This window comes from Benincasa hispida, chromosome 11 (assembly GCF_009727055.1).
Source record: "Benincasa hispida cultivar B227 chromosome 11, ASM972705v1, whole genome shotgun sequence".
In the NCBI taxonomy this organism is placed as follows: domain Eukaryota; kingdom Viridiplantae; phylum Streptophyta; class Magnoliopsida; order Cucurbitales; family Cucurbitaceae; genus Benincasa; species Benincasa hispida.
In genome coordinates this window covers 60884018-60911097 of record NC_052359.1, presented here as the reverse complement: position 1 = coordinate 60911097, position 27080 = coordinate 60884018, and the positions used below count along the sequence as shown (strand labels likewise).

The 27080-nt window shown below is 35.9% G+C and overlaps 2 protein-coding genes across 3 annotated transcripts; both read left to right on the top strand.

Moving 5' to 3' along the window:
- The first annotated feature begins 17686 nt into the window (after positions 1-17686).
- Positions 17687-21820, top strand: LOC120090928 (serine/threonine-protein kinase AFC1). 2 transcript variants are annotated; one of them, XM_039048621.1, is made up of 13 exons: positions 17687-18044; positions 18306-18477; positions 18761-18787; positions 18937-19090; positions 19174-19222; positions 19344-19458; positions 19658-19749; positions 19862-20018; positions 20102-20166; positions 20590-20687; positions 20782-20887; positions 20985-21124; positions 21465-21820. In XM_039048621.1, exons 1-13 carry the CDS (start codon positions 17937-17939, stop codon positions 21553-21555), a joined length of 1374 nt encoding a protein of 457 aa, XP_038904549.1. In that variant the 5' UTR covers positions 17687-17936; the 3' UTR covers positions 21556-21820. The 2 variants fall into 2 exon arrangements, with proteins under 2 accessions (XP_038904549.1, XP_038904551.1); XM_039048623.1 differs by having other exon boundaries at positions 17688-18044; positions 21479-21820.
- Positions 21821-22156: 336 nt separating this feature from the next.
- On the top strand, positions 22157-26760 carry LOC120090927. Its single transcript, XM_039048620.1, has 2 exons — positions 22157-25514; positions 26229-26760. The coding sequence occupies exon 1, from the start codon at positions 22380-22382 to the stop codon at positions 23826-23828; it is 1449 nt and encodes a 482-aa protein (XP_038904548.1). The 5' UTR covers positions 22157-22379; the 3' UTR covers positions 23829-25514; positions 26229-26760.
- Positions 26761-27080: the final 320 nt, after the last annotated feature.

The window sequence follows — 27080 nt, the reverse complement described above, 5'->3', positions numbered from 1 at the left end:
GGCATTCTCCATTGGAGGGAAGTATTTCTTCATAAACTTTTCTACTACTTGCTCCCATGAGGTAATCTCCTCCGGTTCGAGAGAATAAGCCCATTTTCGTGCCTGGTCACACAACGAAAATGGAAACAAAGTTAGTCGAACCTTCTCAGTGGAGAAATTAGGGAGCACAAAAGTGTTGCAGATCTCTATGAAACTCCGGAGATGGGCGTGTGGGTTCTTGCCACACCTTCCACCAAACTGTTCGACAGTTTAGATCATCTGCAGCATCACCGATTTTATTTCAAATCTCGATCCGTCAAGAGCGAGCCTCATGATTCTTGGGAGAAATCGTAGAGGTTGGGCGACGTATAGTTTCGAATGGGCCTATTGCGGTCGTTCGCTAATAGGATGGGATTCGCCATGACATTATTTTCATTTGGTACTCCATTTTCTGGTTGTTCCACCATGTTATCTTTCTGTTGTTATTGTTGTTGGCGGCTATCTCTCAGTCTTTGTCGGAACGTTCTTTCAATCTCTAGGTAGTAATGCGTCAGAGATTAAAAGCTGTAAAGAAAACTAGAAAATTACCGTTAGTATTTTGTATTGCCGAAGTCCCCGGCAACGACGCAAAAAACTTGATGCGTTATTTTATGTGATGAAATAATGGTAGGGATTGCGTTGATGGAAAATACGTTAAGCATGCAAGTTTTCTCAGTAGGATCCAAGTATAAATCCTACTGAGTTGTCTGGTAAGCCCAGGGTCGAACTCAGGGACTAAGGAAAACAATATGCGGTGATAATTTCTAGATCACTTTGCGGTAACTATTAAATCAATGGTTTGGTTGGTTTGTTGTTTAATGTATAGAAAGTATGTGGCGAATTTGAAAAAGAGTAATTATGCGACAGATACACTGAGTATGTGAAGGAACAGATTGAGAAGTTCTTTTGCTAGCATTTCCTGAGAAAGCGTTCAAGCTATGCGATCATGTTACACTCATGCGACCGCAACTCATTTTCCAATGCAAATGCGATGACTCCTAATCTCAGGACGCATGCGATGAATGCGATAATATCTATAGAGCTTATTCTTAAGTCTCTACTTCTTGCCTATGCAATGATGCAAGATGCACACAAGGACAAGATGACCGCATACAATCATAACCTATCTCTAGGGTGCATGTGATGCGTTAATAGCAAACAGAACTTATTCCTAAGCTTCTATCTCTTGATTATGATTTCTAATCTAACTCTCCCGAGCCTAGATTCTAACCTGACTTTTTCAAGCCTAGATTTTATCCTTAGACTACCCTACCGAGTATCTCTAATGGACGAATACTCATACATAATACAAGATAATGGCATGAATGAAGATCTCAGGTTATGCTAGCTAAGTGCTTCTCAACCCATTCGACATATTTAGCTACTCATGTGTAATGTACAGAGAGTGAACAGATATAAAGATGTAATTTCCATTTCTATAAATAAGTTCAGAGTACAAAATGAAAATGGAAATAAAGGGTAGAGAGCATGGTAGCAATTCCTTGCTTCCCAAGGTTTTTACACTGTGTTATCTCTATTCTGCCCAAAAGATGTTCTTGCTTCCGCAAGAGTCGGCCCTCTCTCTGGTTTTGACGTTTCCGGCACTCTTCCAAGTTCACCGAAGCTACGTTGTTCTCTATGAACAAGGCTACTTATATCTAAAGGGAAAATTATCTAACTAAATGAACTCCTTCACTAAAGGTAGCCTTCGGTATTTATAGAGCTTCAGGGTGAAAGGCTTCTTCTCTCTTATGATTACACTGATAGAATGGCATTAATTCTGTCTGATGCGTCAAATATTAGTCACCGAAAAGTTGAGTATACTTACTACAGTAGGTCGTTAACGGCTTGTCAACTTCGGAATCGAACGTCACAGCTTTCTGTCCCATTGTGATTTATTATGCTTTTCACCCAGATGCGCCCACCATGATCCGTCGGCTCTATGTGGTAACCTTCTTGAGCAGATATTTACGAGCACAAATGATTGCATAGCCTTGCGTCAACGCAAACTCTTAATGCGCTCGGACGTTAATTTCTTTGGATCGCATTTTTGCCTTGCGTCAATGCATTTTCTGCACAAAAATACATAAGTTAGTTGTTTTAATGAAATGGACGCATGCGATCGCAATGTTGTGAACTTAATGCTTTTAGACGTAATATTGTATATTTTTATCATCGCAATCCTGCATATCACTATCCTTTATCCTCAGCTAGTGGTATCCCAACCTAAGGTCAATCTTAGAGAACAACGTAGCTCCCTGCAACTGGTCGAACAGGTCTTCAATCATGGGAAGCGGATACTTGTTCTTTATGGTCACTTTATTTAGCTCTCTATAGTAAACGTAGAGTCACAATGATCCTTCCTTCTTTTTCACGAAAAGTACTGTTGCACATCACAGTGACACACTTGGGCATATGAAACCCTATCCAACAATTCTTGTAACTAAACTTTAAGCTCTTTCAATTCTACTGGTGCCATTCTGTTTAGAGCTTTCAAGAAAGGAGTTGTGCTTGGTTCTAACTCGATAATAAAATCTATCTCCTGTTGTGGTGGTAACCTGGAAAGGTTCTCTGGAAAAGCATCTGGGTAGTCTCTTAAAATTGGCTCTGAAGTCAATGAGACTTCAGCCTCTCTAGTGTCAACCACACTGGCCAAGATGCCCCAGACACCTTGGTTAAACAACCTATTGGCCTTCAAAGCTGAAACTACTTTAGGCAAGACCTCGGTCTCTACCCCCTTAAACTTAAAGTTGGCTTCCGTAAGAGGATTAAAGATGACCTCTTTATGGAAGCAATCTATGCTGGTATGATTAGCAGCTAGTTACCCATGCCCATATTACATCAAAATCACGTATGTTGAGAATTATCAAGGTTACATCTGATGCATGATCTGCTATTTCTACTTGACACGCCTGTATCTTTTCAGTAGCTAACATGAATTCTTCTGATGGTCTGGAAACTGACAGGGCATATTGTTAGGGTTCTGATCCTAACATGGCATGCTTTATAAATGTTGAAGATATGAATGTGTGCGATGAATCTGATTCAAACAAAACTAACACATAGTGTCCCAAGATGGTAAACGTACTTATCACAACTATGTCGGACTTCTCGACCTCATGCAAGTTGGTGGAAAAGACCCTACCCTGCTACTGTTGACGACTTGGTCCTCTCGGAAACGAGTTCGTAGGCTGGCTCCTATTTTCAGACGCATTCCTCCTTGGACATTTCTCCGACATGTGCCTCCTCTGACCACACTGAAAACAGACTCCAGTATTGGTTAGACAACGTCCCCAATGTCGTCTACCATAGGTTAATTAGATCGGCTTATCCTCTCTAACAGATGTAGCTTAAGAGCCCTGTTGAACCAACTGACACGGAGCATTACTTGTATTCTGACCCATTTGCTTAGGTTTAGGAACTCGCGGCTCGACCTTCCTTTTCTAACCCATAGAGGTTCTAATTTCGAACGATTTTCTGTGCCTTTCTCCCTCCAGAGAGTTAGCATCAATCCTCATGGTAGCCTACAATGTCGTGACATACGTCTTGAGGTCCAAGGCATGCACCATATCTCACAACCCACTCCACAGACCCTAAACGAACCACTTTGTCCTTGTTGCCTCGGTGGCTACCAGTTCAGGGGCAAAGTGGGATAGCTTATCAAATTCCTGCTCATATTCTTCCATTGACATAACCCCTTGCATTAGATTCAAGAATTCGACTTGTTTATTGTATCGAGTGTTGGTCGAGAAATACTTCTCGTAGAAATGTTTCTTGAATTAATCCTATGTCACAAGACCCCCAATGGTGTCAATCATCTTCTCCGTTGAATGCCAACAAATCTTGGTTTTGTAAGTCAATATAAAAACTGCACAACGAAGCTTGTACTCCTCCGGACACTTCATGTAGCGAAAGATCGTCTTGATCGAGGACAACCACATTTCTACATTTGTAGGGTCCGTCAACTATCCATCAAAGGGGTGGGGGTCAAACTTTCTTAAATCCCTCAAGTGTTTAGCCTCAAGGGACAGGTTATGCATGTTCTGATTCTGTGGCTGAGTCTGCTATAATTGAACTTCTGGCAACTGCTCCTGCCGAGTCTGGTTCGGAGCGGTCTGCCTTTCCATGGCACTATGAATTAGGTCTTGTATCCTTTCCATCAGGGATGATGCCACAACTTCCCTGATTCTTGCTTCCGTTACTTTCTCATCAACGTAAGCAATGAGTGGGTTCAGAGCTATCGGGACATTCTAACTCCCGCCGGCTCCCTCTTCTTGCACCTTTGGAGGGGAGGGTCCTGGACTTATGGGTGCTACATTTGGGTGTCTTGAACCCCTTCTCTAACTCTGAGCTTAGGTGCCATGTCCTGTCATGAACTCACAGATCAGCTCTTGCTGGTTCCTTCTTCAATGAAACATATCTACTAAGGCATTACATCAACTAGTCTCATACACACATATAAATACAACTCTTTAGTAAGGCATACTTGACGATGATAAGAAATCTGTTATTACGCCAAAGGGACTATATAGACTTACGTGGTAATTTAGTCTTCAGAACCTAAAACGTGGGCTCTGATACCAACTATAAAGACTCGACTCCCTAGGACTCAAGCTAGACTATTACTACAAACGTGCATGCATGGAATTTAAAACAACACAATTTCATAACTAAATAAATGTCGAATAAATAATGTCAATTAAGAGGTTTCATTAAAAACTAAATAATCAAAATTCCAAGTAACAAGGTACTCATAAACCATAAAAACGAGTCTAGAAAACTTCAAGTCTGAAAAGCGACTACTAAAAAAAAAAGGGACAGTTCAAAACATCAAGACTAAAATTTATATACAGGAACATAAATCAGGAAACATGAGTGGAAGCATAAGACTGGTCCCAGTGACTCGATCACGAATTCTGCTTGTCATTCGTTAACGCGTCCTTACCCTTACCTGAAACATAAACATGGAAAGCATGAGTATAAAATACTCAGTAAGTAGCCCCACTACCGGGGTCAGGCTAGGCATCTATGCCCTCTAGATGCCGACCTCTGGTGAACGTATATCATCCTCCAGTTCTCATGGGAATTAAATAAACATCTGAACTCATCCTATCGTAGTGTAAGGTACCAAGAATCTCTAGTGAATCCCGAAGGAAACACGACCTCTGGTGATCCCGAAGGAAGCACCACATTTAGTGAATTCCAAAGGACACATAACCTTTAGTGAATCCTGAAGGAAACACAACCTCTGGTGACCCGAAGGAGGTCACCATCTCTAGTGGGTATCTAACTATCGGTAAGGATGCTATCACTATTATAAACATCTCATGCATTATATCATAGTTCCATAACATAGATATACATCTCATTATTCTCATATCAATCAGAATCTCACATAACAAAATATACTAAAATCATTCTAGCATTTAAGCATCTTTCATGCGTACTCAGTTCTTCAAATTCTCAAATCAATGAAGTCATAAGTAATACATCATTCTAACAAACAACCTCAATAAACGTAATTATTATTTCCTGACACGTGGAAATTTCATTAATAAGATTACTTACCTTGATATCAGGTCCAACCAAATAGCAATTGAACCCTTGTGAAGTTCTTGAATCCTTAATCAAGCCTAAACAGAAACCAAGCTTTAAAATTAATAATTAAGGCCTAATCCCAAACACCCAAATATTACCAAATATTTTCAGATAATCCTACCTAGGGTGTGGTATAAAACTCACCAAAAATTTGCTAAAACAACTCTAACTTCACTTTATAGCAACTCAATACCTTAAAAAACTTGAATCCAAAGTTGAAACATAATGGGCATCAATCGATTGATGTCAAAAGTAAATGGGCATTCAAGAATCAACCGAAAATAACCCAAATGACTAAAATCTTACACAAAAACATATCCGATGGCCAAATAACTATAGCGGCTGGGGGTTGGATGGCGCCGGATGGACGCGCACGCGATTGAGGGTTGAATGGACTCAAGCGACATGGATGAACGACGATTGCTCAGCTCCTATGGCGGTGAAACAAAGCAACTAACCCTGAATCCTAATTTCCAAACTTGTGTATGTTTACTATTGAGACCAGTATGGTGTCTAGGTTAATGTGAGAACTAATGTTTATTGTAGGAAATAGGGTGAAGAGCTAGAAGAAATGTTTAAGTTTGGAACCTTGACTCTCAGGATAAGCTAGAAATTGGCTAAATGTTGCTATGTGTAGCCATAAGTTGGCTTTGTGTTAGGTATTAGAGGTGAGCCATGGGCGTTGGCCTTACTTACTTGTTGAGGTTAGTTGGGGTCTTAAGCAAGTCAAGTGTGCCGAGTGAGGAGAAGCTATACGTTAGATGTGCACGCCAAGAGAATCCATGTTGAGCGCAAGCAACCCTATGCGTGGACAAGGCATGCGGCAACCAAGTCTTGTGAGGTTAGTATGCGTGAGGTGGGAGGATGTTGAGCGTGTTGGGGTTAATACCCTAAAGTCTCATGTCTTGTAGTTTGTAAACAGTTTGTACGATTGTTTGTGATGTAAACAGTTTGTACAATAAACTAAAATCCCTGGTTATCTTTATATAACTTAAGCATATACGTGGTGACATACAAATGGATCATGTCTTAAGTGATAACCAAATTGGTCTATAGCATATGGATATAGGAGGGAAATCTTATTCTGGTAACGATATGGATGTGGCCCGCTTTATGGAATAGTTGCAAGTGTTGTAAATTGTCACAGATGGTTTGATCCTGATCATTCGTGAAGGGGACATGCGAGCAGGGGCGTCCTATACAAACAATTTGTATAAGAACTAACCACAAAGTGTTAACGTCTCATATATAACACCGTTCATGGCAGAAACTTTGCTTCACTAGAATGACCATAGGTAAGATGACCTTAATCCTGAGTGAGTTGGGAACTCCTGCCATTAAAGGCAGTCTTTTGATTTACTTGCGTGCGAGTGGCTAGGTCGACGATTCAAACCTACCACTTTGGGGATTCGTCTGATTTGGGAGCTAGAAACTTAGCTACACAAGATGGAATTCACTCCTTCCCCGAAGCAGGGGTAAATAGATAGATGGCTCCCTTAAAAGCTGATTTCAGGGCTTGAACAATGTGGCGCTACACACTTTCTCATAGCCCGAGAGGTGTTCATACATCGTTGGACTATGTTGTTTTGTTCATTAGAGGAATCAGTGGTACTTAAGGAGTGAGATGTAACTATAGAGGCAAAATGATAAATTGACTCAAGTGTACTTACGAGCATTTGTGAAGGGTTATCGTATTCATGATTGGTTATATCCAATGGACATAGAAATATATATGTGGTAAGAAGAGTTCAGTTGTTAGTTTTTAGTGGAATGTCTGGCAGTTAACGAATGGTGAATCTCGTGGCTAAAAAGTTTAGTCATCTATTCATGTACCGTTGGAGCTTCGACCCATAGCTCCGAAAGGTCCCCTTGGTAGCTTGGATAAAAGTTGAGAATCAATTTTTGGGCCAGTTTGAAATGTTTAAATTGACAAGAGGGAGTTCGATTATATATGATATAGTTGAACTGATTAATTATATATGATATGATTGACTAAATGTATGAGATACATTATTTTGGAGGAAATAAGATATAAATATGATTTATATCAAGTAGAGGAGAAAATACTATAGTAGATATATGATATCAAACTATAGGTTAAGAATATAATATGATTATGTTCATTATTTAATTAATTAAGCGGTTATGAGATAATTGGCCGAGTATTTCTCCGGATTCGTGCGAAAGTGGGAAGTTCGAATTCAGTTCTTGTAACTGAAGAATAAAATGAAAATTGTTTTCATTTTTGCAAGAGACACGAAAGAGATCCGAAAAATTGCTCACAGTGTGAAAGTATACGATCGCATAGAGTTGAGAGCCTATACGATAGTGACCGTCTTCCTAAACGATTGCCCACCCGTGTACTAAATGATCGTCCGCGATTTTTAAACGATCACTTATGTTTTCTATATGATCACTTAGCGTGCCGAGCGAAATTAAACGATCGCTTATCTAAACCTACATGATCGTGTACCCTGACCTAAATGACAAGCACCCGACTATACGATAGTCTTCTACTATCTCCCACTTGCTTGTTCGTTCTACACGATCGCTTTTCTTTTTACCTTCTACCAATTCCATAAAAGTCCACCCTTTTGATTCTCACTCCGAGAATACAAAGAGCTTCGAGTGGTGGTGTCGTCCTCGGTTGTTGTTTGTTCGTGCACTGCTGATTGTGTAGACGACCGTGGGGTTGTTAGACGACTTCTTGTTGGACGATAAGAAGCGTAAGGAGTTCGCTTCCGTTGGATCGAGTTCGATTGAAAAAAGTCTTCAACTGGTATGTTTTCTCGTTCTCTTGTATTTATTGTTATAGCATGCCAATAATTAGTGTTTACAATGCATATCTTTATATTAGAATGTATATGTTGTAATTCTATCACAATGAAATCATAAAGATCCACTTCCGCTCATGGATACTTTTGTTTAAGAGTTCCTTCAGAGTGTTGCCAAAGAGAGGACGCACGGCTGATGGGGTTGTGGCATTGGCTCGGGACTGGGTGTTCAGCCTAGCACACGCACGTGAGAGGAAGTAATGGCGAGGTTGTGCGTTGAGGTGTAGCGTGTGGACGAGCATTAGAGATTAGCATGCGATGAAGGGCTGTGATATGACAAGCCTCAAGTATTCGAGCAAGCAATGGCTTGGGCTATGACTGAGTGTGCGATGATCAAGCTTGGCATGCGATGATTATAGGTTGCGTTGGTTAGGCTTTACAAAGTTGAAAGGGTTGGAGTTGCGATGATGATTGAACCCAAGAAGAGTCCAAGGCACAAGGCACGTGCGTTGGATTAGGCTTGCGTGAAAACTATGGTGTGCGTTGAACCTAGTTAAAGGCATGCATTGATAGTAGGTGAAGTAATTAGTCATAAACCACCGATTAGGGGCACCAATTGTCTTAATCTCATGAACTAATCCCACTTGAGGTGGAGGTGTCATTATAAGAATTTATGATAAACGGTGGGGGTAGTATAAAAGCAAAAGGTCAGTTTGAAAAATTCCTCCATGCAAATTGAGAGTTTTTGGTGTTGTTGGAAAGCTCTGAGAGTCTAGTTTTAGAGATAGTGCTACTGAAAGAAGATCTCATCAGAATAAGGCCGGAGAAAGAAGAAAATGACAAGAGGTCCAGTTCACGTGTGAATCCGGGCCATTGATGAAGAATTGAGGCTCCAGGACGAACCACAAAGAGTTTTAAGTTGAAAGTAAGGTAATCTTCCTAAGACAATTCTAAACGATTCTATAGAAGGACATTTCTTGAGATGAGCTTTAGAATTTGAGTTACTAGTAAAGTAAATCGAATCTGGAATTCATAAACAAATAGGCAGCTGCTTGGGTTGACTAAGGCTTGACGTCGGGATTTTACCATAACAGGGTTACTCTCAACTAAGGATCAGTTTAATGTTTTATGATGATAACAGCTTTACATGTTTAGTGCTTGGAAAGTTTACATTTCAGTACAAGGTTACCGTAAAGACTTATATTTAAGTATGATCTCTTTTTTGAGACTTAAGCATGAGAACCCGTTTTTCTTTCTTAAGTCACTCACTAGGCTAGTAGCTCACCCTGTTTTTAAATATTTTCTTTGCCTATGTAGCAGTCAAACCCCTCGAAGATAGCCCTGTATCTGCTCTACCACATAAAGTCAGAAGTTCTAGTAACTTATCAGCTAGGTGGTTACTGTAAATATTTGTACACATGTTGTTGTTGTTGTTGCATGTAGGGACTAAGTTTGGGAGTTGGGACTTATGAGACTCGTGTTGTAAATTTTGTAAATGTTTTGTGTTTCATGGTTAAGTTTGTTTGGCCATAATGGCAGACCGCTATGTATGAGATTGCATGTTGTTATCAGATTACCTAAAAATGTTTAGTAGGTAGTAAGTGTCATAAATGGGTTGATAATTGTTGCAGTCATGTCTTTGCCTGGGCTAAGAGAGTAGTCTAGAAGGAGGTGTGATAGCAACTGGTGGAACTGGCAACGTGGGTGAACAACGACGTGCGAAGGGTTGGATGACAAACGACTGGCTAGGTTTGCGTGAGAAAATGGCGCGAACTGATCTAGTCGACGACAACGTGACAGCGGTGTGGTACGGCTAGAGGAGACAAGTGGCTGGCAACTGTGCAAAGGAAGGCAGTTGGTTGCATGGGTGTAGGCGGCAGCGGACGAAAGGGTTTCGGCTGGTCGCGTGGGTGTAAACAGCGACGGACGAAAGGGTTTCGTTAGGGGGGTCAGGCGCGAGCTTCACGAAATGAGGGAGTTTTCTCTTTGTTTTTTTTTAAAGTAAATAAAATAAAAATAATTTAAAATAAAATATAACTTTAGTTTATATTTTAATTTAATTTTATTCCTTAAAACCCTACATAAACATAAATATCTTTAAATTTTCTATCCCCATCCTTGGGAGGGAAAAAAAAAAAAAAAAAAACCTAAATTCCAAATTAAAACAATTCTCCAAAATGACATCTCACTTTTGACACTAACTTAAAAATAAATTCAATTAAACTTAGATTAATTGCGACATAAGTCCAAATCTTTTCTTTAAACAAACTGAATTTCGAAATTAATAAAATTGTCCTCGAATTTTGTGGAAATACATAATTTGAATTATGAAAAGCTCGAGATGTTATATACCTCTACATCTTTAAGTACTAGTGCTCCTCTAATGAATATCTTATTTGTGGTCCAACCATCAAACAAAAATCTTTCTTGGGCCAGTGAGAGGGTAGGACCATTTATTCAAGTTCTAGAGCATCACTTAAGGGAACACTCATCTACTTATCCTAAACTCGGGAAGGAGTGAATTCCATCTCGTGAAGTTATGTTCCCAGTTCTTAACTCGGTTTTCTTCTCAAAATGATAGGCTTATTGAGTCGACAAACTAACCACTCTCACCCATAGAAATCGAAGGACAATCCCTTGTGAACAAGAGTCCATAATCCACACAGGATTGAGACTAAGTTGCGTAGATCATTTTAATGAAATAGAAACGTAACTAGTTAACGAAGTTACATCTAGAGGTTACTATTTCATCATCCGGTCCTATGCAAACTATTTGTATAGGATACTCCTACTCACATGTCCTCTATACGAATGTATTGGATCATAGCATTTGTATCAAATACAGAGTAGGTCATATCCAGTGTCACAAGGATAAGGTATCCAGCCTTATCCATATACTATAGACCCTTTAGGTTGTATCTTAAACATTGATCCCCATATATCTCCATATACAGCTCAAGACTCATACATCAGTCTAAGATGTTAGTTTATTGGATTAGGATTATTTAAGCAAGATAAATACAAGACCAACAATAACTATTTATTGTAATAAACATTAATAACACTTTATTAATGATCAGTTAAATGTTACATTTACTATCTACGAGTTTTAGGGCATAAAACCCAACAGACACATGGTCAATGGACACTAAGCACGAACATCTAATGGACATCTATTATCATAATATTTATAATACTCCCCCTTAGATGCCCATTATATATGAAATATGTCTCGTTAAAACCTTATTAAGAAAAAACCGAATGGGAAAAAATCCTAGTGAAGGGAAAAGAGTACATGTATGATATAATTCATACTCCTAAAAAGTATATTTACTCTCCCTCATGGAAACAACACTTGAGATCTCTAAGTCATCGCATTCCAATGTTGTGACCAGTTTTTCAAATATTGCGGTAGGTAATGCCTTTATAAATAAGTCTGCCAGGTTATTTTTTGAACAAATTTGTTGTACAGTGATATCGCCATTTTCTTCAAGATCATGAGTGTAGAAAAGCTTTGGTGAAATACGCTTTGTTCTGTCTCCTTTAATATATCCTCCTTTGATTTAGGATATGCATGTTGTATTGTCTTCGTATAATATTGTTGGAAGATTTTTATTAGAAGACAAACCACATATTTCACGAATGTGTTGAGTCATTGATCTTGGCCATACACATTCTCGACTAGCCTCGTGAATTGCAAGAATTTCAGCATTATTTGAGGAAGTATCTATTATGGTTTATTTCATTGACCGCCATGATATATTAGTTTCTCCATATGTGAATAGATAGCTTGTTTGAGATCTAGCTTTGTGCGGATAAGATAAATATCCAAATTTTGCATAACCAATCAGATCAAAATTCGATTTACTTGAATAAAAAAAAAACTCATATCAATCGTTTATCGAAGATAAGGAAGTATGTGCTTAATTTCGTTCCAATGTCTTTTTGTTAGAGAAGAACTATATCTTGCTAATAAATTTACTGAAAATGTAATATTTGGTCCTGTATTATTAGCAAGATACATAAGTGCACCAGTTGCACTAAAATATGGTACTTCAGGACCAATAAGTTCTTCATTATCATATCGAGGTCGAAATATCTCTTTCTTCACATTTAGTAAACAAACGTCCATTAGAATGTTCAATGGATGTGTTTTGTCCATATATAACATTTAAAAAAAAATTCCTGTATAAGTTGACTGATAAACAAATATCCAATCTTCTAAATGCTAAATTTGTAAGCCAAGGCAAAATTTTCTTTTTTTGAGATCTTTCATCTCAAATTATTTCTTAAGATATTCTATTACCTTTGAAAACTCTTCAGAAGTCCCAATTATATTTAAATCAACAACATATACAATTATAATAGCAAATCCAGACTACTGTTTCTTTATAAAAACACATGAACATATTGAATTGTTTTGATATCCTTCTTGCAATAAATATCCACTCAGGCGATTGTACCACATTCGTCCTGATTGTTTCTATCCATATATCAATCTCTGTAACTTTATTGAATACAATTTCCGAGATTTTGATTTATATGTTTTAGGTACCTTATATCATTTTGGGATTCTCATATAAATATCATTATCAAGAAATCCATATAAATATGATGTGACTACATCCATAAGACGCATGTCCATGTTTTCATACATAGTCAGACCAATTGAATATCTTAATGTAATTGTATCCCCCATCGGAGAATACATCTTCTTATAATCAATACCAGGTCTTTGTGAAGAACCTTGTGCAACTAGTCTTGCTTTATATCTTGTGACCACATTATTTTTATTTATTTTTCTCACAAGTACACATATGTATCCCATAGATTTGACACCTTCTGGTGTTCAGACTACTGGTCTAAAACCTAACATTTTGAAAATGAGTTTAATTTTGTGTCGATTGCTTCTTTCCACTGAAACCAATCTTCTCTATGTCGACATTCTTCAACAAATTTTGGTTCAGGATCCCCATTTTCAAATATAATATCAATAGCAACATTATACGCAAAAATATTTTCAATAATTACATTAGTTCGGTTCCATCTTTTTCCTGTCAAGATATAATTTATTAAAAATCTGATTATTATCTTTAGGTATTTCACCTTCTTTACTGGTCAAGTCAATAATTTTTTTATGGATATTTATATCTGCAACCAATTCTTATTGACTATTTTTTTTTTTAGGATTTTTATCTTTGGAACCCACTGGTCTACCATGCTTATGGCATATTTCAGACTCATTAATGACAACTTGTTGTGTTGGAATATCAATTTTCGATGGAATATTTGCAGCTGGTATATGTGATTTAGTTACTTTCTTTGCATCAATAAATGCATATAGTAACTGATTTGCTATATTTTGCAAATGGATTATCTTATGAACTTCAAGTTCACATTGATCTATACAGAGATTTAAATAAGACAATGACAATGTATTCCATGTATTTTCTTTTTCAAACGTTCTAAAAATGCAGGTGATTCAATCTCCACTTTAGCTGGTGATGGTTTAATTATTAACTTTCATTGAGAGCAAGCATCACATGATAATTCATTACATTGAAGAATCTTCTGGCTCTTTAATGAGTGTCCAATTAAATTCTCAATAATTCTTCTTATCATTATAGATGTTGGATAACATAATCTGTCATGCTAAATTGTAAATATGTTTTGATTCATAAACTTTAGGTTCATTGTTGCATATATTTCAATTACTCGTATATGAATATAATATAATCCATAAGATAAAACAAATAACTCTTCCAATATACGTTTTTCATATGAGATAGTATATATGATATAAAAATACTCCATATTATTCCTTCTATCAGTCTCAATATGATAATCATTGCAACTCTATCTTTAAAACTAAGTAGATTTCTCTTTGATTGACTAGAGAACAATGCATTGTCAATTGTAAATTTTGTTCCTCTAGGGAGAATAATATTTGATTTTCTAAACCTTTCAATTAGGTTTGCAGAACCGGATATTGTATTGACTTTTGCTTTCGGCATTGTCAGTTTGGAAAAATATTTTCTACTTTTAAGTATTGTATGTGTAGTTGCACTGTCTGCCAGACATAGATATTTCTTACTCATTTTTTAGTTACCCAACATATGAAAATGAATTAGGTTTTTTCATTAAAAGCAAATAATTACAATAAGAGAAATAACATTTTGAATATTCAAAGGTCAACATCTACTGAGAGAAAAAAAAATATGAAGATGAATTTAAAAAACAACATTAAATCAAGATAGTTTCAATGTCAAAGGAAAACTCGATGTTCCATCAATTTTGCTGATTTTCTCTTTAGGAGATTCAAAGATGTCCGCCACATCCAAATTTGTCATATGGGATGGGTTAAATATGTCATTATCTCGGTATGCAAATTTTTCTTCCACAATTTTCTCTTTTTCCTCTAGGGATGCTCGATAGAGATCAATTAAGTATTTTGACTAATGACAAGTATGTGACCAATGCCCAGTCATTCCACATCAGAAACATTTATTTTTCAACACTTTTTGAACTCTTATCTTGTGGAGCTTTTCCTTTGTGATAATTATTTTGTGTGGTTCTTTTGAAATTTTAATGATTAGAACGACCACCACAAAAATAATTATTATTTCTTCCTCTGCCACGGTCACGACCTCGACCGCGATTATTAACATTCACAATATTCACTTCAAAAATGATGTTGTTCCAGTTGTATTCATGATTATTTATCAATAACTCGTTATTTTGTTCGGCCACAAGAAGATATGGAATTAGTTTAGAATATTATTTAAAATATTCCTCTCGATATTGCTATTGTAGAAGCATATCCAAAATGTAGAAAAATGTCTTCTCTAACATAATGATTTAAAATTTTGGAGTCTCGAGTGCATCTATTTATGACGAGTTTAGGAAGAAAATTTGTTTTTTGATGATCACATTTTTATGGCATCCAGGTATATTTTGGGATCAAGCACTAACGACAAATAATTATTACCATTAATATCAAATACTACAAATTCTAATATTATAATATTTTCATAGTAACACAATTACAAAATATTATATTTATATTAGAAATTTAATATATATCAAATATGTAAAACAACATTTAATTTATTAATTATAACGAAGAGAGAAAAATCGACATGCCTTTGTGACCTACCTTTAGCGAGAAACATGATATGAGCTCGTGCTAATAACGTGTTGTGAACTTAACGGAAACACGGATACTAATGTAATATAATATAATATATAATAAAATAAATAAATATTAAAATAAATCAAACTTGATATATAAATATACAAAATAAATAAATAATAAAAGTAAAAATAAATAAATAAAAAGGATGGATTTATCCACTTTTCCCAATTTTCATGGATTTTTCCCAATGTGTGTATTCCAAAACCCACTGGATGCCACTATTTATAGACAATTTGGCAGGTGAATTACATGGACACTAATAATGTGTAATGTTGAGACACAACATTTTGGAAAACGAGGGCATGACATATGATTAATGGACACTAAACATGAGCATCTAATAAACATCTATTATCATAATATTTATAATAATTGTGAACTTTTAGAAATTGCACGAATATCCTTTAACTAAAAGAAAAGTTAAAATGTGTCCAAGTCGTTGGTATTTTGGAAGAAATGTTTAATTATATTCAATCACTCTTAAGGTGTGTTTGGAATACATTTTCAAGTGCGTATTTTAAAAAACAAGTCATTTTGGAAGAAATTGAAATATTTGACAATCATTCGAAATTGAAGTGTCTGACCATCACTCAAAATAGTTTTTTCAAATCTATTTTAATAAAAATTTGTAAAAAATGTTTAAATAAAAACAAATTTTTTTAAACATTTTTTTCTCGAGTAATTCTAAAGAGGCCTTTATCCTCACTTCCTCTCTCCACTACTTTGATACATGGTTGGACACTTTTTCAAAACAAGAAAAATTTAAACACTTGGAATTTTTCTTTTATAGTTGTCACTCTAATTCTTCTTAGAGTATAATAATTATTTAATGAAATCGACCTCCAACTTTGGAGTTCAAGTTTATGCCCATTGTGTACTACGCTTTTTTGTTGTAGTGACTTGAATTTTAGGAAAAAATATCTTTTTGATCCATACATTTTGGGTTTAGCTTAACATCAATCTACGCTGAGAATCAAGAGCTTTATGGTTCAAATCTTCCCACCCCAATTTGTACTAAAAAAATAAAGTTGGTCCCTAGATTTCTATTGATTAACTTTGAATAACCATGAAGTAAAATTTTATAATTAATTTGAATAGTGATGAAAAAATAGTAAATCTTAATTAATTATAATTATTTAAATTTTATTAATAGATTATACTAAAGATTTAAAGTGAAAATTTGAGGTTAAAAGTGTAAATATTAAATTTTAGGAATTAAGTTGAAATCAAGCTTAAAATTTAAGGACTACAAAATGTAAAATTTCAAATTTTAAAGACCAAATCTACACTAAGCCCAAATTCTAGAGCGGCAAAAAATATTTTTTTTCATAACCTATAAATTTAGTCGCTTTTACTAATACTTCGAATGAATCACGACACTTTTGATATTATTGTAACTTTTAAAATAATTATTGTCAGCTGTGTTTTTAGAAAAAATTATTTGAAAAGAACTAAAATAGTATTTGATAAATTTCAACTTAAAGTTGAAGAGGTTAGAGGGTTTGGTAAACATATATAAAAACATCTCATTTTAGACACAATCGCTAAAATAGACTCTATCAAATTTTTTAATTCTTTATGTAATTTAAAATTTTAAATAATTATTTAGTATGATAAATTTTATTTGTTATAGATCAATTTATAAATATTAAGAAAAATACATTTATTTTAAAAAATGAATATGGTATACTAATATTAATTAAAAAATTTAACTAGAAAGATGCTGCTCTTAAAGCCAACATGTTTTTTAAGAGTGATTTTAATAGATTGATTTAAACCAAAAAACGGTTAAGATTTTCTTGGAATGGCTTTTTGACAAGCTAACGACCTATGAGAGCTACAAATATAATATGTAATGGCAATTCGGTCTTCTTAGGTTTATTAATGGGCCGTAAGGGCCAAGTTTTGAAAATAAAATTCAGTGGGCTCTCTTTTTTGGTGAGCGCCACCGAAAGAGGCACCCATTTTCATGTTCTCGCCTCCAAAAATGAAAAACTTAAAAAAAATAAAAATAATAGTAAAAATAAAAATATTTGCTAAAGAGATGGGACCCTTTTGTAATTAACCATAGTTAGGAAAATAAACCGTTATTCCTGGTAAGGTTAGCTTGATCATCGACCTGGGTTAATCCCGAACTGGTTCGGACTTCTGTTCGAGATCTGTTCCACGATTAGGGTTTCGAAGGTTGAATTTCCGTCATCTTTTTTAGTTGATTTCTTCAGTTTTCTTAGTTTTTTTTGGAATTAGGATTGATCTTTCGGTTGAAGCTCTGCATTGTTGAGGTCTTCGACTTCTCCGAGAATTCTGTGTGACTCGAGAAGGAAGAGAAAATTGGGGAAAAGCCAGGCAAAATGGAGACGCAAAGGATTACTGAATTTCCACACAAAAACATGGACAAACGCCCAAGGAAGAGACAGAGATTAGCATGGGATATGCCGCCTCCTGCTCCTCCTCCGAAGGTACTGCTTCTTGTGATTTATGAGATTTATTTTCTATTGTTAGACCTAATTTTTTGTTCTTAGGACATGGCTATTGCTGTAATTCTTTTTCCATTTTATACAATAGCTGTGCGTATGGAAATTGAAGTATGAAATTTTCAAATCATGGAAATGGAATCGGCTTTTTATTTCTTTTGTCCGTATTATGGCACCTCGAAACCATAGCGTTTGTGGTTTGACGATCGGAACTTGTGCTCGACATTTGATTTGTTATGAATTCAGGTTCTTCCACCACCATACTGCGGGCAGGAATTTGGGAATGGGCAAGTTCCCAATTTTGCATATCCGTCCATGTATTGCAGAGGAGGACCACGCGTTGGATCTCCTCCATGGAGGCCTGATAATAAAGATGGACACTATGTATTTTCCATTGGAGAATGCTTAACTCCTCGTTGTAAGCATCTCCCAGTTCTCTGACTGTAGTATATGAATTTTCTTTTCCCATGTTATGTTACGATCATTTTCATCTCTTGGTACACTTTAGACGCTATTAGAGGGATCAGATTAATGGTAAATTTGTTGGAAATTTTTCCTAATTTGGAAGTTATTTGGTTAATTAATGTTGGATGTGGTACTTGATGGTAGAAACATTCCTACATTGTATTTCTTGATACTTTGTGCTTATTATTGATGTTACTCTGTCATTAGCTTATGTCTTTTGTTTATGCTATCTGCAGACAGAATTCTGAGCAAAATGGGTGAAGGTCAGTACATCTTTTTCAGGAACCTAGTTTTCCTTTATTCTTACTGTTGCTCCTCTCTATTATATTTTCTGGGTATTTATTATTATATTTTCTTTTCTCTATTCCATTTCCATGATCGTCAAACCTTTTTTATTTTTGTTTTTCTTCAGGAACATTTGGGCAAGTTTTAGAATGCTTGGATAGTGAGAAAAATGAGGTTGTAGCCATTAAAATAGTCCGATCTATAAGCAAATATCGTGAAGCTGCCATGATTGAAATTGATGTCCTACAGAGGCTGGCTAGACATGATATCGGAGGCACCCGGTAAGATTTTGTCAATCCTACTTCGCTCTTTTGTTGGAGAAGTTTAATACACATATTAGTATAAGTGGTTTCATTCTTTGCAGTTGTGTGCAAATTCGGAATTGGTTTGACTATCGTAATCATATATGTATTGTAAGTATTTGTTAATATCTCCTGATTTGATTAATTTGGAGGGGCAATGCTAGTTCCTCCATGCCTGAGTATTGTGTGAGTTAAAAGAAAACTTGGGGATGAATTTAAATGGTTTGGACAGGTATTTGAGAAGCTTGGACCAAGCTTATACGATTTTCTTCGCAAAAACAGCTACCGTTCATTTCCCATTGATCTTGTTCGGGAGTTTGCCAGACAACTTCTGGAGTCTGTAGCATGTGTGTGAATAATTTTTGCATTTTTTTTTTTTTTGTTATTTACTTGATGCTCAAATACACGTAATGTGAATTCTGGAATTGCCTATTGATTTTTTTTTTTCATAATGACTATTGATATATGGCAGTTTGTTTGCTGGTGCATGAAATAATACATATTATGGATGTCCGTCTTACTGGTCTTTTAAATGATTTTCTGTAGTTATGCACGAGCTACGGCTAATTCACACTGACTTGAAGCCGGAGAATATTCTTCTTGTTTCCTCGGAGTTCATTAGAGTTCCAGATCATAAGGTATACTGGTTGCTTTTAATTCCCGTGGAGTCATACATGGGAAGGGCAATGTTCTTGCATGGTTGAGATATGTTGCTATTTTTAAAAACTGACCCCCCCTTCTGCATTCTAGTTTTTATCACGTTCAGTGAAAGATGGGTCCTATTTCAAGAATCTTCCAAAGTCGGCTGCAATCAAGCTCATTGATTTTGGAAGTACCACGACTGAACATCAAGATCACAGCTATATTGTTTCAACACGTCATTATAGGGCACCTGAAGTTATCCTGGGTACAATATTCTCTTGCAGTAATATCTGTTTACCGGTTGGCTATGCTTTGCCCTTGAATTACACACTGTTATATTGCCTGCAGGTCTAGGGTGGAACTATCCTTGTGACCTATGGAGTGTCGGATGCATACTTGTTGAACTTTGTTCTGTAAGTATTATTTTATAGACTCGGTTAAACCATTCGGTGTTTTGATTATATTTTGTTTATCCTCAAACAAATTGCACAAATTGCACTTTGATTCAATTTCAATCTGTGGCCAAAAATGTTTGGAAAATAGGAATTTCCTTTATATTGCTCTTCTGTTGTGGCCCTTTCATTTTGTAAGATTCCTGATAAATATTATCACTATGTATTGCGGTGAGACATTTTGTAAGACCTATGGCTCGGTTACAGTTTTATGGGGAGGTATTTTGGTAATTGGCCACTTTAACTGTTGCTTTAAATTTTTTTTTTTTTGGAAAATATGAATTTCCTTTTCTGTTCTCTGATTAGTTTGAGTTATTTCTACAACTAGGTTCTGCATTTTCCTTTTCCTTTTCCTTTTATAATTTTCTATTGCTTTATAAACAGGGCGAGGCACTTTTTCAAACACACGAGAACTTGGAGCATCTTGCCATGATGGAGAAGGTTTTGGGCCCGTTGCCTCAACATATGGTTCTGCGGGCGGAGTGAGGATTATGTTCTCCTTTTGTTAATTTTTTGGGTTGTAATTTTTGACGAAGCTCTCATTATTTGTCTTTTCTGTGCTTTTAACTTTTGCAGTCGGCGTGCTGAAAAATACTTCAGGCGAGGCATGCAGCTAGATTGGCCCCAGGGTGCAACGTCTCGAGAAAGCATGAGAGCAGTCTGGAAATTACTGAGGCTGCCTGTAATTATTTCCACCTCATCTTTGCCCCTTCCATCAATTTGTTTTTGTAATCCAAGGTGTAATTCTTTAGTGCTCTCTTATGAAATGTTGTATGCAGAACCTTATAATGCAGCACGTTGATCACTCGGCTGGTGATTTGATTGATCTCCTGCAAGGCCTCTTACGTTATGATCCAGCAGAGAGGCTCATGGCAAGGGAAGCACTAAGACATCCTTTCTTCACCAGGGATCTAAGAAGGTGTGGTTACCCCTTGTAGTTCTCATTCACATTTTAATCAAAGAGTGAGCCGCTATCGAGGGAGAAAGAAAGAAACTTTTAAAGTGATGAATTGTTTCACCAATAAGCTCATTATCTGTTTCTTTTTCATTTGTATTTGTCAAAATTCTTATGTAGTTAAAGTCCAATAGATGATTCTATTACATTCCCTTTTCCTTCCCCCTTCCCCTTTGCTACACCATACCATATAATGATCTTGTCTGTTCCTGATGAAATCCAGTTTGGTTGGTGGAGGTTTTTAAGCAAAACTACAAAAGTAATGTACTAATATTCTTTTTTGTATTGATATGTATTTGGCTAGTTCATTATTTCCAGGTGCTTGGACAAGGGCTAACGGTTGGAATGCAGATAGCAAACCAAAGGTTGTCGTGGAATTGAAATCGGAGCGGTGAGACTCGCCGAAAAGAGCGTGTATAAGAGTGAATGAGCTTTGCCCCGCCAATTTTGGATACAACAGATACAGAATAGGGAAGCGAAACACGAAGTTGGAGGTAACAGAAAACGATTGAGAACATACGAGTACATATATATAGAATTGAAAGAGAACTTCTTGGAGATGAGAATTGGAAACAAGACCAATTATTTGTAGGAAGTTTTTTACCATCTGAACAACGAATGTTAAATGGCAATCACTTGATGGTGTTCGGCTTTCAGGTTTTCGATAGCTAGGCAAGTAAAGCTCCATGGCGTTTTCTTTTTGCCTTTCAACGACCAACCCAAAGGCCCCTCTACATTTGAATAATGAGATTTCAAACAGGATTTTGAGCCGCTTGGAATGATTTTCTAAGGTTTTTTTGGAAATTTTAATTGATTTTCTGAAATGAGAAGGAAATCTAAGTTCTGTGTTCATGTTAACCATTATTGTTTCCTTTTTCCTTTTCCTTTTTTTTTTTTTTTTTTAAAAAAAAAAATTAAATCATTTTATTTAAATTTTAATTGCGTTAAAGTTGACTATTGAAGAGTTTGAAGTTCTAGTTTTTAAGATGTATGAGTTATTCAGTTTCATCCTCTTTTTAGTCCTCACAAGATTTGAAACCTATTCTTATTTATTCCGTCTTTAGATTTCTACTACTGTTTTCCTCTTGTTATTCATTTTTCAATTGTTACCAAGTTTAGTTCTGATTTTCTAATACGTGGCAAGTGCTATAGTACACAAGTGTGAAAAGATAGCATAGAAATTTAATGATAAACACTAAAAAAACTTAAAAGACTTCAAATGGAATGGATTATATTATTGACTTCCCCACATATGGTAAAAGAAAGACATGAAATGGGAGGAAATATTTTATCTTTAAATTTAAGAGTAAAAATAAAAGAAAAAAAAAAACTGTTTAAGATAAAATATTCAAGAACTTGGTTTAAGATAAAACTTTGTGAGCCAAGAAATGGGCCTACACAAATACATATATTTTTGAAAAGAGCGCCAAAGAATTTGGCGGTTTTCTCTTCCTGTGTTAAACGACGTCGTAGCGGGTATACACCGAGATTCCTGTACGCCCAAGCCCATCGTCGTTATTCTTCGTCTTCTTCCTTGGGCAACGTGATCAGGGTTTTACACCTCTGTGAATCCCATTTTTCTTCTCCCGTCGCCATGGACTCTCTTGGGAGACTGCAACACTGCCACCACTCCCTTCACCTTCCCCTGGACCACTTACCGTGGTTTTCAAAACCAGTATCTAAACTTAGCTTCAGAACCCGGCTGTCAGTACAGTCGCCGTCGTTCAAATCATCATCCATCAGAGCATTTTCCCCATCCCTGTCGTCCTCCTCTGACTCAGTTTTCCAAACTCCGCGACGGACGAGGCCCTCGTTTCCCCAAATTCTAGACCCCATTTCCTCATCAATCCTCAAAACCACCTGCGTTACTTTCACCGCGGTCGCCGCTTTGTTTTTTATGCGGTTTTGCGGGAAACGTGCTATTGCAGCTCCTATTCCTCCGCCTACGGTGGAACCTGTGAAGGAATCGACGGAGGACGAAGCTTCTCATGAAGAAAAAGAGAGGGTACTTGAAGAACAATTGGTGAAAAATCCAAATGATGTTGAAGCTCTTCGATCGCTCATGGAGGTAAGAGTTAAGGCTCGGAAGTTTCCTGAAGCTGTTAAAATTCTAGACCGTTTAATTGAACTTGAGCCCGATGATTTAGAATGGCTAGTGTTGAAGGCCAACGTTCATAGTCATGTGGGTAACTCTGAATTGGCGAGAAAGGAGTTTGAGAAAATTTTAGTGAAGGATCCTTTTCAGGTTGAGGCCTATCATGGGCTTGTAATGTTGACAGAGACATCAGATACTGATTCATTGAAGGCGATTCTGAAAAGGATTGAAGAAGCAGTGGAACATTGCAAGAAACATAAAGGGAAGTCGGAGGAAAGGGATTTTAAGCTTTTGATAGCTCAGATTAAAGTTATGGAAGGAAGTTACTCTGAAGCATTGAAAGATTACCAGGAACTTGAGAGGGAAGAACCGAGGGATTTTAGGCCATACTTGTGTCAGGGAATTCTTTATTCTCTGCTTAGGAAGAATGATGAGGCTGAGAAGCAATTTGAGATATTTCGAAGGCTTGTTCCAAAGAACCATCCCTACAAAGAATATTTTGATGAAAACATGTTTGCAACCAAGCATTTCGTACAGCAGTTTGAGAGGGATGCAGCAGCTTCGAATAATTGATTGTCTTTTTAATAATAACTTCATAACTTTCTGGTTCTATGCCTGATGGTTTTGTTGCTTCATCGTTGTAATCTAGCTCCAGTTTTTGTCAAATTTGGTTGAAATTAAGGGATGGAAGGTAAATATGTTGTTATTCCCATGTTATGGAGTTTGATGAATGTAGTTTAACTGAAGTTGCTCTCTGGATCCCATTTTTCACACTGCACATGCCTTGGTGTATTGAATTGCATATGTCTAATCAAAGTACTTTTTAGTAGGTGAACTTCCTCTATCCATGATGGATTTTAGTGTGAACGAAATGTACAACCCTGAAAAAAAACCAATGTGTTTTGGATCCGGTTAGATAAGTTTCTGGCTTGTTCAAAGGTGTATCATTTTGTAAGTTTGAACTTTGAATTTCTTTTTTAAATCTTAACTAGCTGGACATTAAATTTGACTGCAGCTCTGTATCTTCTTTCTAATAGGCTGACTGATGAATATAATGAATTGCTGTTCTTCTTTCATTATTGTTTCTTCCACTAGCATTGATGGTTGGGCCATTAGTTCTGATTAATGAAAGGATGGACTGGTAGTTCTGTTTTCTTTCTTCTTATCGATCATTTTAGATCTACTTCTAATTAGTACACAAGAGTTTAGTACTCTTAAAGGACCCTTGAAAAACACCAGATTACTCTTTAAATTAGTCCGATTGGAAGTTGAATGCCAATGTGTCGTGGAAATTTGAGAAGCATTGTGGTGGAGTGGGATGAGTGGTTTGTGATTCTCTTGGATCTCTTATTCGTTTCGCGGTTTGTAAGTTTGCTCAAGAATGGTCCATCAAGTTGGAAGCCCAAGCGATTATTAAGTGCCTCAACTTTCTTTTCTTCTATTGATATCTGCCTCCCTTTCCATTGTGGTTGAATCTGATGTTAGGGAGGTTGTGGATTTGATTAACATCTGCTCTTCAGATTTCATTGAGGTGAAAAATTCGGTTGACAACATTGGTGCTTTGGTGAGGTGTTTGGGAGTTGTCTTCTTCTCATTTTGCCTCCATGCTGGGATTGAGGTTGCTCATTGTGTTGCTTGTAATGCTACTGGTTTTTCAAATTCTTTTAGTTTTTGTTCATTTCTTCCCATTCCAAAGATTGAGTGAGAAGTTGGGTTTCTAATTTTTTTTTTATTAAATTCATGACGTTATTAATAGTGATTTTTCTTATTCTCGGTGTCAAGGGCTTTTCTTTACGTTATGATCTTGTTATTATGCTCCATTTCCAATTAGTGTTTATTATTATGCCTAACTTTATCAAAAAGGAAGGCTTTAGATTTGAAAGTTGAAATGGAGCTCTTGTTTGCTTTTTGAATGTTTTAGGTCATCTCCTACTTTCAACTTTTGTGGCTGTATGTCTCTTTCATGCACAACATAGCCCGTAATATCTGCCCTTTTAAATACTGAACTTAATTTTCACCCATGAAAGGACTTTTGCCTCTTTTTCATTTCACTTTTACATTTTGAAGTGAAATACATACACACTTGTTTGATGTGGATTCTCAGAGAATAGTGTTCAAAATTTGTTGGGTTTTTAAAAATGAAGGTCCAGTTTTATTTATGTCATGTCGCATTAATTCATCTGGACCATGCAGTTGCAGAAGGTAAAGTACAAGTGGAGGCTTGGAGGCCAAGAATTACCCTCAGGATACGACACAGAGGTTGGTCTCTACATTTACTTGTCTTCAGATGTATCCATAGCTGGTTTCATGTGCGTCTTCATTGCTTCATATAGGAAATATCAATGAATTTTTTGTTATCATTTTACATTTATATTCATGATCGGTAAAAACTTGTATGATAATTTAGGTTTTATATAAGATTGTATTTCTTAGTTTAATGTAGATATTGGGAAGGATTTTGGGATGTAGGTTTAAGATTTAGAGTTTAGCACCCTTGTATAATATTAGAATTTGAAATACTAAGGTTCCGTTAGGTAACAATTTGGTATTTGAAAATTAAATATATTTTCTCTCAATTTTTTACTATGAAACTTAGAGATGGAACGAGTGTTTATAGGTTAAAAATTAAAGATAAAAAATCAAATGGTTACTAAACGGGATCTAAATTGTTTGGTTCTTGAATTTTGAATTTCATATTTAATAGGTTGTTGACCTATTCAATGTTTTATAAAAATTACGGCATGCTAGATATAGAATTTAAAGTAGATGATCCATTAGATAAAATTCAAATCTATCTATTAGATCAATTACTTTTTAGAAATTTAGAATATGTCAAGAATGTATTGGACCCAAGAGTGAAAGTTTTACAGACTTATTTGACACAAAATTAAAAGTTTAAAAATCAAATTAACACAAGTTAGGTTGAGAGTCGGATTCAAAAATATCTAAACAATTTTAATGTCATGGTCATAGGATCAAGTGGATGGCCTTGAAATTGGATTCGGAGTGTGTTTGGCTTAGAAAGCGACTGTATGAAATAGAAAGGAAAAATGTTGACTGCCTTGTTTGTCACGCATATAATCCGAAGAAAAAAAGGTGACTAAATCCAATCCGAAATTCCATGGCTGGGAACTGGGATTTGACCTCAAAGATGATGCTCCAGTCCACTCTAGGCGAATTTACCTTTTTATCTTTTTAGTTCATTATCACTACATTTGTCTCCTTCAAAACATTTCAAATGTACAGTTTTCTCTTCTTTCTACATTATCTGCATTTAATTTTTGTACCTTCTAGATTTGAAACATTGGAGCTACATTTTGCATTTTTATTTAGATCTGAATTCATTTTTGAAAATGGATTTCAATGATAGATTCTCACCACTAGAAAGTAGCAGAATATAATTTTACTGTTTCTCTATTTACTTCCATTGCTAACTTTTTTCTTGAACATTGTAACTGGAACGTAATCCGTCATGGTAAAGTAAAAAGTGGACTCCAATTGATTACATTTGTTATTGTTTATCTGTATTTCGTAATTGTAATGAGGTGTGGGATCTACCTCCAAATCTGTAAACAAAACTCGGTGTTCAATCTGATTATATTTGGAAATTACGTGGGATTCACTATCTTTACTATTATCGTTACAGATTTTGTTTCCGTACAAGTATAAAAATTATGAATATGACATTTATTGTTATTTTTACCGTTACTGTTAGGATTAAATGATAAATGTGATGAATTTGTAATTATAGGTAAACGCGATAAAAAACAATCCAATTGCATTTGTAATTCAGATTCATTACGATTGGTCCATCAATAGAATTTC